This window comes from Giraffa tippelskirchi, chromosome 5 (genome assembly GCF_054371585.1).
Source record: "Giraffa tippelskirchi isolate mGirTip1 chromosome 5, T2T-mGirTip1v1.2.pri, whole genome shotgun sequence".
NCBI lineage: Eukaryota > Metazoa > Chordata > Mammalia > Artiodactyla > Giraffidae > Giraffa > Giraffa tippelskirchi.
This window is the reverse complement of record NC_137279.1, coordinates 167,823,636-167,836,498: the sequence shown is the minus strand read 5'-3', so window position 1 is coordinate 167,836,498 and position 12,863 is coordinate 167,823,636. Positions and strand designations below refer to the sequence as shown.

Genomic DNA, 12,863 nt, shown 5'->3' with positions numbered 1-12,863 from the left:
TAGGATATAAGATTAATATAAATTAATATAAATAGAAATCTATTGTATTTAAACTATTAATGACATCATTCAAGATGCTCTTATTACTTTTTCTGCACTTGATAAAATATTCTCAGAGAAATGTTGATATGTGTCACTATGATTATATATATTTTTCTTTTCCCTTCTATTTCTTCTGACTTTTGCTTTATGTATCTTTGTTTCTTTGTTGTTAGGTGTCTAATGGTTTATGATGTCTGTCTTCTTTGTGAATTGTACCTTTTATCATTAAAAATGCTCTTCTTTGTTTTTATTTAAAAATAAATAAACTTAATTAAAAAAAAAAGAAAACTGTCATAGGTACTTGGGAATCAGATGCTGTGATTGGGGATGGGTGTAAGAACAGATGTTACAGGTAGACCTATTTGCTGTGCCTTCAGGACAATGAAACCAGTCTTTCCTGATAGAACATTCTTAAGCTGTCCTTAAATAGCTGGTATGGGAGAAAAACAAATGTAAATCAGGAGACCTGGATTCTAATCTCAACTCTGGAATTAGCCTGCTTTGTCTCCATTCACAAATTACTTAATCTTACAGTTCTCTTACAGTTTCTCATTGCTAATGTTTTGACTAAACAAGGGCCACATGCCCATCATTTGGCGTATAAAGCCAAATTCTAACAGTGGGTGTTTGCAGCAAAGCAGCCATGAAAGAGAGTGAGAAACAAGTCTCAGATCCACTCCATTTTAGTCTTTGAATTAGGGATGTTTTAAAGCGGAAGGACAAAGGCTGGAATTAATCATCATCTTGTGACATTTATGTGACATTATTCAATCATGGTATTGGGAGTCAGAATGTGTTTGGTTTATGATTCTCAGGGCAGGTGGTCCATGGCTTGGGGGTCTGTGCATTCATCTGGCCAGGAAAAATAACCTGAGTTTGTATGTTAATAATGGTATATACAACAGCAATTTTAGTACAGTAACTATGTTATCAACAACAGTAATCTTCATCATCTGACTCTAATTAGTGTTCAGTTAGCAGAGGATTGAGGGGACAAGAAAGGGATTGAGGGCAAAGGAGACAAGTTTTGGATAAAGAGATTAATCATAAACTCAGAAAGGGAACTCACTTTTAGGGGGGGCTTGTAAGTTCTCTCCAACTCTAAAAATCTGATTTTATTATCCAGTGGACAAAATACAGTTTTTATGAATCCAGTGCTATTCTTGTGAATAGGTCTGTACAACAACTCATTCTTTCTAGGAACATTTTGAGAAGAGTAATAGGAAAATTTCCTATACTAGCTAAATTTTTTAGGTAAAGCCAATTCCCAATCCTAGATTATATTCTTTTGATATATTAAGAATGGTAAAATTAAATTATTTTTATGCTCTTTTGCCTCAGCCAGAGAACTGTATATTCAGTGTTTTCTCTTTCAACATTGCCAAAAAATGACAGGTTGGGTAAATTTAAAGAGCACAGGGAATTTCTTTGTTGTTGTTGTTTAGTCACTCAGTCATGTCCAAGTCTTTGCGAGCCCACGGACTGCAGCACGCCAGCCTTCCCTGTATTTCACCATCCCCTGGACCTTGCTCAAATTCATGTCTATATGGACCTTTGTTGGCAAAGTGATGTCTCTGATTTTTAATATGCTGTCTAGGTTGGTCATAGCTTTTCTTCCAAGGAGCAACCATCTTTTAATTTTATGGCTACAGTCACCACCTGCAGTGATTTTGGAGCCCAATAGTCTCTCACTGTTTCTACTGTTTCCCAGTCTATTTGCCATGAAGTGATGGGACTGGATGCCATGATCTTCGTTTTTTGAACATTGAGTTTTAAGCCAGCTTTTTCAGTATCCTCTTTCACCTTCATCAAGAGGCTCTTTAGTTCTTCTTCACTTTATGCCATAAGGGTGGTGTCATCTGCACACCTGAGGTTATTGATATTTCTCCCGGCAATCTTGATTCCAGCTTGTGCTTCATCCAGCCCAGCGTTTCTCATGATGTACTCTGCATATAAGTTAAATAAGCAGGGTGACAGTATACAACCTTGACATGCTCCTTTCCGAATTCGGAACCAGTCTGTTGTTCCATGTCCAGTTCTAACTGTTGCTTTTTGACCTGCATACAGGTTTCTCAGGAGGCAGGTAAGGTAGTCTGGTATTCCCATCTCTTTTTTAAGAATTTTCCAGTTTGTTGTGATGCACATAGTCAAAGGCTTTAGCGTAGTCAACGAAACAGAAGTTGATGTTTTTCTGGAATTCTCTTGCTGTTTCTATGATCCAGTGGATGTTGGCAATTTGATCTCTGGTTCCTTTGCTTTTTCTAAATCCAGCTTGAACATCTGTAAGTTCTCGGTTCACATACTGTTGAAGCCTAGCTTGAAGAATTTTGAGCATTACTTTGCTAGCGTGTGAAATGAGTACAATTGTGCAGTAGTTTGAACATTCTTTGGCATTGCATTGCATTGGGATTGGAATGAAAACTGACCTTTTCCATTCCTGTGGCCACTGCTTTTTCCAAATGTCTTAAGCCTGCATACCTTCTAAATACAGAGATTATTCAGGGAGAAAAAATGACTAGCTGCAAAAACCCTCCAGGCTTTTAAGAGAAGTTATTTTTTAGGTAATCATGATCTTGGCTGAATAAATTGGGTTAGTTAAAAGTCACACTTAAATGTTAGCCGTTCCTTTACTTGAGAAAGATGACTGGGGCTTGGAACTTCCCTGGTGGCTTAGACGGTAAAGAATCCACCTGCATTGCGATCCCTGGGTTGGGAGGATTCCCTGGAGAAGGGAACAGCTACCTACTCCAGAATTCTGGCTTGGAGAATTCCGTGGACAGAGGAGCTTGGCAGGCTACAGTCCATGGGATTGCGAAGAGTCCGAGGAGACTAAGGGACTTTCACTTTCTTTCACGTTTCTAAACCAAAGGAATCTGACTGTTCTGTGTTCGATTTGTTAGGTCTGGCTCAGTGCGCTGAACTCTGCTGGCAGCTGAGAGGGGAAGCCGGAAAAAGGCAAGTTCCTGGTGCAAAGGTTGCCCTGCAGCATAACTTAGGCGTTGGAGGAGCTGCCGTTGTCACGCTGTACAAGATGGGCTTTCCTGAAGCTGCCAGGTAAGTGGCATTCTGGATTTAGTTTGGTTATGAACCCTTCTGACTTTTCGCAACGGTTACGTTGTACATGTAAAAAAAAAGTCCCAGTTTTATTGTGTTAGTACTTAAAAGAGACCAAGTATCTCATTACTTTGCTTTAATAACTTGGCTTTAAAATGTTAAAGCTGGTAATTAACTTTCAACGTTAACCAGCCTTAGGAAAATTTTGTTCAAAAAGGAGGCAGCATAGTGAAAAGAGAGAGAATGCTAAACCAGAAGCCAGAGCTAGCTGGGAATATTTTTAACAGCTTTATTGGGACGTAGTTCACATGGCACAAATCCACCATTTTAAGTATACATTCAGTGGTTTTTAGTATATCATAGAATTGTGCATTCTTCACCACAATTAGCTTTAGAACATTTTTAATACGCCCAAAGAAGAGGAACCACGTACCCATTAGTAGTCATTCCCCATCCTCACTTTTTGCAGGCTCTGGCAACCACTAATCTATTTTCTGTCTCTAAGGCTTTGCCTATTCTGGACATTTTATATAAATGAAATCATAAAATATATGGCCTTTTGTGATTGCTGCTTTCATTTAGCATAATGTTTCAAGGTTCCTCTGTGTTATAAAAAGGAATGTAGTACTTCATTCCTTTTAATGGCTGAATAATATTCCATTATAAGGGTTCTGATTTCTTCACATTCTCATTGACACTTGTTATTGTCTGTTTTTTTATTTTAGCTATCCTAGTGGGTATGAAGTCATATCTCGTTGTTGTTTTGATTTGCATTCCCTTAATGGATACTGATGTTGAGCATCTTGTCATGTGCTCACTGGCCATTTGTATATCTTAGGAGAAATACCTATTCAGATATTTTGGGTGTTTTAAAATTGGGTTGTCTTTTTGTTATTGAGTTGTAATAGTTCTTTAACAACCACTTTTTGAGGGCCTGATATGAGCACTGAGACTAAAATAGGTGTTTTGTCTGCATGTCTTTGTTTAATCCGCATAAAAGGCACAGATGGTAAGTTTTGTACCTTGTTTATAGGTAAGAAAATTGATAGTCAAAGTTAAAATAATTTATCTAAAGAGTCTTAAGTGATAGCAGACAGGACTCTAACCTTCATCTATCTGAGTACAAAGTTCCTGGTTTTTGGCTATCTGTGCTTCTGATCTTTGACATTGTTGAAAAGTGCCTGTATTCTAGGCCTTAGAATAAAAATTTCAGGAAGCATAGAAGGAATTCATATACTAAACAGTCTTCAGAGTCCCTTCTAACATTTTATATACTAGATTTCTTCCAGAAAACTTATGTATAAACCAAGTAAAAAAATATAGTCAGACTTCAGTTTCTACTAAAAAAACTTTGAATATTAAGACATCATGAGGAGCATCCTTTTGTAAGATGAGTAATCTCTTTTCTGAGTTTGTGTAAGTTCAACTTCCCTAAAGCAAGGCACATATCAAATAAATAGGAATTTTCAGAAAACATTGTTATAATTTCATATATTTTTTTCCTAATCTGGATGAAAAGTTGGTTAATCATTATTAGCTTGATGAGCTTTCAACACAAGCAAGATAATTATCTGTGACTTGTTGGAACTAGTCTGGACTCTGCCCCAATGAAGTATCAAGATACTTTGTACGTACACTGAAAAGTGTTCATTATTATTTTATCACATACAATTAGGAAGAAGTGGCAAGCTTGCAGAAGGGCGCAGTGATGGTTATGAGTAAAGGCTGAAAAATTAGACTATTAATAAAATGAAATTGGCTTGTGGAGGATTTTAAGCCACTCATTCAGACTTTTGACTGAGAAGATGATGTACCATAGCTAACTCTGCTCTCAGTGGAACAGGAAAAAATTAGAATTTGGTTAAGCAAGAATTCAGTGTAATTCAGTTCCATTCATTCATGATTTACTGAATACCTATTGTGCCAAGAATTGGAGATATAAATAAGATTTTTTTTTTTTAGATTTTCTTTTTTTAAGCTGTAGTATCTGATTCTTGAGAAGCTGACATTTAGTAGGGTTTCATAGAAAGAGAGTTTCCTGGCCTGGATCCTGAAGGGTAAAATGCAGTTTGCTAAGAGAGGGATATTCCAGACACAGGAAGTGGCAAGGGCAAATGGATGGAAGTATGAAGTAGCCTAGGGCTTCCCAGGTGGTGCCAGTGATAAAGAACCCCCCTGCCAATGCAAGAGATAGAAGAGACGAAGATTCTATCCCTGGGTCTGGAAGATCTCCTGGAGGGGAGGGCACGGCAACCCACTCCAGTATATTTGCCTGGAGAATCCCATGGACAGAGGAGCCTGGCAGGCTACAGTCCATAGGGTCGCAAACAGTTGGACATGACAGAAGCGACTTCTCACGCATGCAGGCACGCATTAGGTAGCCTGCCAGGGTCTGAGAGCTGTGTGCATTTCAGCTTTGGTGGGAGCGTACCTCCACTCCTCATTGTGATGTTAATATGACTCCTCTAGTAGGTTCACTTTTCAACCCCTTAGACTTTCCAAGGGCTTCCTAGGTGGTGCAGTGGTAAAGAATCCACCTGCCAGTGCAGGAGACACAGGAGACTTGGGTTCAATCACTGAATTGGGAAGATCCCCTGAGGAAGGGGATGGCAACCCCCTCCAGTATTCTTGCCTGGAAAATCCCATGGACAGAAGAGCTAGGTGGGCTACAGTCCATGGGGTTGCAAAGAGTCGGACATGAATGAGCACACACACACACAGGCCTTCCAAAACCATCTTTGACCCTCCTTCTTAGCTGGTTACTTTTCCTTGTACCTTGTTGAAAAAACAGATGCTATTAGACCCAAACTCCCTCATCGTCCATCCCAAGGCTTACTGACCTATCTAGAATTCAGTTCAGTTCAGTTCAGTCGCTCAGTTGAGTCTAACTCTCTGTGACCTCATGGACTGTATGTAGCATGCCAGGCTTCCCTGTCCATCACCAACTCCCAGGGCTTGCTCAGACTCATGTCCATTGAGTTGATGATGCCATCCAACCATTTTATCCTCTGTTGTCCCCTTCTCCTCCTGCCTTCAGTCTTTCCCAGCATCAGGTTCTTTTCAAATGAGTCAGTTCTTCACGTCAGGTGGTCAAAGTATTGGACCTTCAGCATCTGTCCTTCCAATGAATATTCAAGACTGATTTCCTTTATGATTGACTGGTTGGATCTCCTTGCAGTCCAAGGGACTCTCAAGAGTCTTCTCCAACACCACGGTTCAAAAGCATCAGTTCTTCAGCACTCAGCTTTCTTTATAGTCCAACTCTTACATCCACACATGACTACTAGAAAAGCCATAGCTTTGACTACACAGACCTTTGTTGGCAAAGTAATGTCTCTGCTTTTTAATATGCTGTCTAGGTTGGTCATAACTTTTCTTCCAAGGAGCAAGTGTCTTTTAATTTCATGGCTACAGTCACCATCTCCAGTGATTTTGGAGCCCAAGAAAATAAAATCTCTCACTGTTTCCATTGTTTCCCCATCTATTTGCCATGAAGTGATGGGACCGGATGCCATGATCTTCGTTTTTTGATTGTCGAGTTTTAAGCCAGCTTTTTCACTCTCCTCTTTCACTTTCATCAAGAGGCTCTTTAGTTCTCCGCTTTCTGCCATAAGGGTGATGTCATCTGCACATCTGAGGTTATTGATATTTCTCCTGGCAGTCTTAATTCCAACTTGTGCTTCATCCAGCCCACCATTTTGCATGATGTACTCTGCATATAAGTTAAATAAGCAGGGTGACAATATACAGCCTTGATGTACTCCTTTCCCAATTTGCAATCAGTCTGTTGTTCCATGTCTGGTTCTAACTGTTGCTTCTTGACCTGCATATCTAGAATTACACCCATCTAATCTCTTCTTCTATGAGTCTCCTCTTTCACAGGCTCCTAGATCTCATCCCCCTTCACCTTCTCAAGACTTCTCTTTTCCCCTGGTTCATCACCATCATCAGGCAAACATGCTGTGATATGTTCATCTAAAAACAAAAACAAATCTTCCTTAATGCCACCCTCCCCCTCCAGAGACCACTCCATTTCACTCTTCCCCTAAAAGTAATGTCTCAAAAGAGCCACACTGTCTGTATTTCCCTCTCCTATTCACTCTTTAATTTACTATCTTCTGCCTTCTGCCTTCCAGCACTCACTTAAAATTGATTTTGTCAAAGTCACCTGAAAAGTCATGTTGCCAATCCAGTGGGAGTTTGCCCTTTGACATAGTTTCCTCCTGCTTCCCTCCTCCCTCCCTTTGGAATTCTTTCTCACCTCTGTTACACCGTGCTCTTCTAGTTCTCCTCTTGCATCACTGGCTGCTGCCACCTCTTCTCTCCCACACTTGTAAATAATCAAGTCCTAGCCTTTCATCTTTCTCTATAATGCCCTTAAGATGAGCTTGTTTGTTCACATGGATTTAAATACCTTCATTATGCTAATGACTACCCACTTTGTCTCAGCCTAGACCTCTTCTGGCTCCAGACTCTCATACCCAGCTGCCTTCTTATCTCACATACTGACTGTGCTTGAGATGGAACTTTGATCCCCTTTACTCCCACTACATTCTTTGTTTTGTCAATAAATGGCACTGCTATCCCCTCAGTTATTCAGGCCAAACACTTAAATCATCCTTGGTCTTTCCCCTCCCCCTTAGATCTCCCTCATTCCCAGCAGCAAGGCCTTTGAAAATCTATTTTGAATCCATTTCCTTCTCTTCATTTCCTCTGGCAGACTGCTTCCACTGTAGTCCAGACCACCACCACTTCCTATCTGGACCACTTCAGCAGCCTCATAACTCTCTCCCCACCTAAGTTCTTGCATCCCAGCCTGGCCACTGCACACTGTTGTAAGAATAATCACAGATCAAACTATTTCACTTTCCTGTTGAATCATTTCAGTGAGTTCTCGAATTCCCTGCTTTGGCCTACATGGTCTGGTCCCTGCCCAATTCTCCCCCCACCTTACTGTACTCTAGTGACTGGTCCTGTTTTACTTTCTTTTAACATAACAAACTCTTTTTCTCTCTCAGGATCTTTGCAGTTTCCTCGTTGAATGGCTAGTTCTTTTTCTTTATTTTATTGGGTCTTAGCTTAAATTCAGTTGGTCAGAGACATCATTCCTTGACTGCTTTACCTAAAGTAGGTTTCTGTTTTTGTTTGCTTTCTAATATTTTCAGTTATTTTTGTGTGTTTATTTCTTTTTACCCTGGAAAAATATAAACTCAGTGAGGACTGGGACTGGGTCTGACTTGTTTGCCTTTATATTCCCAGTGCCTTGAACAAGGCTTGGCATGTGGCAAGCAGTTTCATACATTAAACATGTATGAAATGATAGAAAGAAGGGAAGAGAACGGAGAAATGGGTGGGATGAGTGGGGAGAGAGAAAGAGAGAAGGAAGGAGAGAGGATAGAGAAATGAGAGAAAGGCTTTGCTTACTGAGAAGCTGCTACGCTCTTGACTCCTTCAAGTATATATTTCTTGTGTTTATTGTCCCAGCCCAACCACAACCAGAATGCTTGTGTTATTTCAGAGGAGTTACTTAAAATGCTAAGGCACCCTCACCTTCCACAGTCTTTGAGTTTACTTCAGCGTCTAACACTTGAGCCTCTGCAGCCTGTAATAGTTGTGGCTGTCATTTTTTACCATGGGCCAGGATCTGTGCTACATACCTTCCACACAGGATTCCATTTAATTCTGCAAAGTCATTGGCACTGACCACCTTCTTGCCTGCCTCCCCGCAAGAGGTTGCACAGAGATGAAGTAGCTTGCTCAGTATCATACAGCTACCGAGTGGAGGAGCCTTGAGATTCTAACCCACGCCTTTGTACCTGTAGGAACTATGTTCCTTCTGCCATATCAGGTCATTTATCTGTAGTTGTTCCCTAAGTAACAAACAACCAATAGGCAGATGGTTGTTAAATTCATGTCTTATAGCTAACAAATATTGAGTTCAGCCTCTGCTTACTCCTCACTTCCTTATACCCTGTTTAATCACCATCGTCTCTTGCCTGGGGGACTGTAGCCTCTAAATTGGTCTCCCTGCCTCCCCACTTGCCTTCTTGTAGTCCATTTTCCAGGTGGCAGTCAGATTTATTTTTTTAGACATGTAAATTGGATTGTGCTACTCTCCAGGTTATACCCTACATTTCTTCTCATGGTACTTAAAATAAAACCCTCACTCTGAACTATGCCTTATAAAGCCCCTTGTTATCTTGCCCTGTGTGTTCCTGTGACCTTAGATCCTTCTTCTCTGCCCTGCTCCATCCATGCTGGCCTTCTTATACTTCCTTTAACTGCCAAGCTAGTTTCTATATCCCATTCTTTACACTGAAAATGTAGAACTGACTTTCCTGCCTAAATCTTTACATGGTGGGCTCATTTACAAAATTTAAGACCTAATTTAAATATCGCCTCCCCAGACAGGCCTATCTGATTAGGCTTTCTAAAACAAGCCACCCAACACACATAAATATACTTTCATTATATCCTCGTAACTTGCCTCATTTTCTTCATAGTAACTATATTCTTTACTTTTTTGCATGTTCATTGTCTCCCTCACTGGCATAAAAGCTTCATGAGGGTAGATTCGTTGGTTTACCCTTTTTTTCAGGACAGTGCTTACCACTTGGGGAGCAATCAGTATTTGTTGAACAAAGAGAAGAAAAGGTTAATTGTTTTATTGGCTTAAAAACAATTTCCTTTGGGTGAAAGTCCCAACATCTCTGTTAGAGTTTTTGAAAATTACTACATTTATACAGCATTTACTATATAAATGTTGAAAAACGTAGTACCTAGTACCTATGTGGCACCATGGATTGAAATCGATTATTTTCCTCAGTTCTTTTAGAACTCATCAAATTGAGGCTGCTCCAACCAGCTCTGCAGCTGATGGATTTAAGGCAAATCTTGTCTTTAAGGAGATTGAGAAGAAGCTTGAAGATGTAAGTACAATTTATGTAAAATACTACCAGGAGAACCATGGGCTAGAGGAAGCAGATACAGATTTCGTGTGTTGCCATGAAGTGGTATAAGTTGAAAATTTATATCATATTGTCAAGTATCGAGTGTATTTTAGATTTCTCAGTGTCTGTTATGGCTTCCTTGTAATTCTGGTAAAAGTGCATTCAGAGATATGTAAATCTCCAGATTTGAGTTATATAAAGGGATTAAAATCTGTTTTGATGTAATTTCTTTCTGTTTAAAAAGATCTTACTTAGAATCATTCAAAAGAATAATATTTAAGGAGCCTTAAAAGCATCTAATATTAAAAGTCCTTCTAAAAAGAAATTTTTTGCGTTTGAGTTTTTCAGAGTTTTCAAATCTGTTTTTCCTGTTGTAAAAATGAGCTCATCAAGAGAATTATACAGAATCATACAAATAAGAAAAATTTAAATTCTCCTTAAATGCCATTACTGAGAGCTCCCTAAAGGGTTAACAGTAGTTGATATTCTTTCAGACATCTCTCTGTGTATATGAATATACAGTTTTACATAACTAGGATCATACAATACATGTTGAATTTTTAAATTTATATTTGTGGACCTATGTCTATGTATGGTAATTAGTTCTTGATAGATAATAATCATACTAAAGCAACCTAATAATAACTCTTTCTCCAAAAAGAGAGTTGTTCCCTTGGGTAAAATTAGACATTTACATCGTTGTTTCATTAAAGACATCTTGGGATTTCATAATTGATTTTAATTTTACACATCTATGAAACTGACCAGTGGGCTGAAGTAAAAAGATTCAAAATATTTAAAGTGTGCAGTTCACTCATGTTAGAGGCACAGTGTGAAGACAAACATTGTGCATATCTTGTAACTCCCTTATTGTAGCACAAAGGATTTCTTAACATCTTAAGGTGATTGTGCTATGGGTGTGATTGCACTGAATAGCTAATGTAACTGACATGTCTTGACAAAGTACCCTGCATTTCTAGAATTTTCATAATGATCACCAGTCTTCCTGAGGTGGAGAGGGCCAGGGCTGATTGTTGCCAGCTGGCAGACACTGGCCCAGCAGCTTGCAGACCTATTTTGCCACCGTCTTGCAAGGATACACCTGCATTGGTCTATCTGTTATTTTATAACCAGCTTCTTATTTCTTGATAGTAAGTTCCCTACCCATAAATATAAACCCTTACCATCAGTTTTAATGACCCCAAATACACGTTTGATTATAAATATCATAATCTTATTTACCTAGCCTCTTGTGATGAACATCAGGTTGTATTTAAATCTTACAAAAAATAAAGGTATAAGAAATTTCCTTTTGCACTCATCTTTAGGTACTTAATGCCATGATACATATTGCCAGACTATCCACCAAAAAGAGGGTACTAATTTATAGACTCAATGATAGTTCATGAGATTGACTGTTTTTTCTTCACCCTATCTCCAGTGCTTTGTTGACTGGTTTTTTAAAAAACCTTTCCCGAGAGTAGAAAAGTATATCTGCTTATTGTTTTTGAAATTTCTTTCATTACAAGTATCCACTAAAATGAAGTTGGACTTGCTAAGGCCTGAAAAAAATTTTTTTAATGACATCAATATTTGCCTGCAGAGTATCCCATAGGATAGTTACTTCTGCCAGGTTGTCCCAATTTTTAACATTATTCTGTCAAAAAAAAGTTTAGAGAGTATCTGGTATGTCTGTATGTCAACCATTAAATACTTCATTATTGGGATTAACAAAACAGTGGTGTTTTTATGTCACAGTATTCTTTTAACTTTGCAGATGTTTGCCTCTTTCTCCCATTTTAATTCTTCTCTCTCTTGTGTGGACCTTGTCCCCTTATTTTTTCTCTCCTTCTCACGATTGTCAGTTTTCTAAATGTTTGCTATGCGTGGAATCTTTTGTCAATTCATGCATTTTCTGCATTAGGAAAAAAGAGGTTTTATTTCCACTTTTGTCTTTGTTAGCAGTACCCCGTTGCCCTTCTTTGAATTCTGTCTTAATTTTTTGTTCCTATTCAGTTTACCACAGGACCTACTCCTTGACCTTTTGCTACTCAAAAAGAAGTACCTTTCTTCAAGTAAGGAGGCACTTAGAACTATTTGTGATCTCCAGTTTCACAAAAGATGTGTAGTTTCTTTACCCTTTTAACTCTCTCCTTGTCCATTTTCTTACCCTCTCTCATTCCCTCTTCAATTGAAAATGTCTTATTGGTTAAAGGATTTGATTTTATAAGAGGATCAGTTGGTTCTCAAAAGTAACAGCAGATGCAAAGTTAATCTACATCTGTCTTAAGGAAGTGGGAGGAATTTCCAAGTAGTCGGGTAGAGTTTCTAAACATTTGCTGTGCTTTCCTGCTCTAGCTTGATGTCTGCCATAACTATTCCTGAGGCATTGTGCAAGCAGGTGTCATAGATGCAGCTGGAAGTGTTTGTTCATGGGCCATTGGCTCCAGAGGAGGCCTGGCTCTTTGGGTGGCCCAGACGCCAGCATTACTAATCTACTTTTCTAGGTTACCTCCGCAGACCCTTGAAGAATAAAAGATTTTAAGGAATGTGGAAAAGACTTTGAACTTTCCTTTAATTTATGCATGGTGACAGAAACTACTTTTATAGGCTAAAGTTTGGAAGTATTGATGTAACCAACTTTGCCATATGGTATGAACAGATGGAAAGAGCATTGAATTTGAAGTTAAACCGGCCTGAATTTGAGTTATGGTTGTATTACTTACTTGTCATATGTCACCTCCCCTCAGGGAACATTAGAGTTTAGTGGCAAGACAGACATGGAAAAAATTTCCTAGGAAAAAAAAAAAAAAACGG

The 12,863-nt window shown here is 38.9% G+C and overlaps 1 protein-coding gene across 6 annotated transcripts in view; it reads left to right on the top strand.

The window, feature by feature from the left end:
• LOC145504461 (sterol carrier protein 2) overlaps positions 1-12,863 on the top strand; it is a 112,534-nt gene that overhangs the window by 84,080 nt on the left and 15,591 nt on the right. For all 6 annotated transcript variants that reach the window (XM_081485281.1, XM_081485286.1, XM_081485282.1 and 3 more), the window contains 2 exons: positions 2,943-3,096; positions 9,923-10,025. In XM_081485281.1, coding sequence (XP_081341407.1) covers positions 2,943-3,096; positions 9,923-10,025 — 257 coding nt within the window. The remainder of the gene's footprint in view (positions 1-2,942; positions 3,097-9,922; positions 10,026-12,863) is intronic.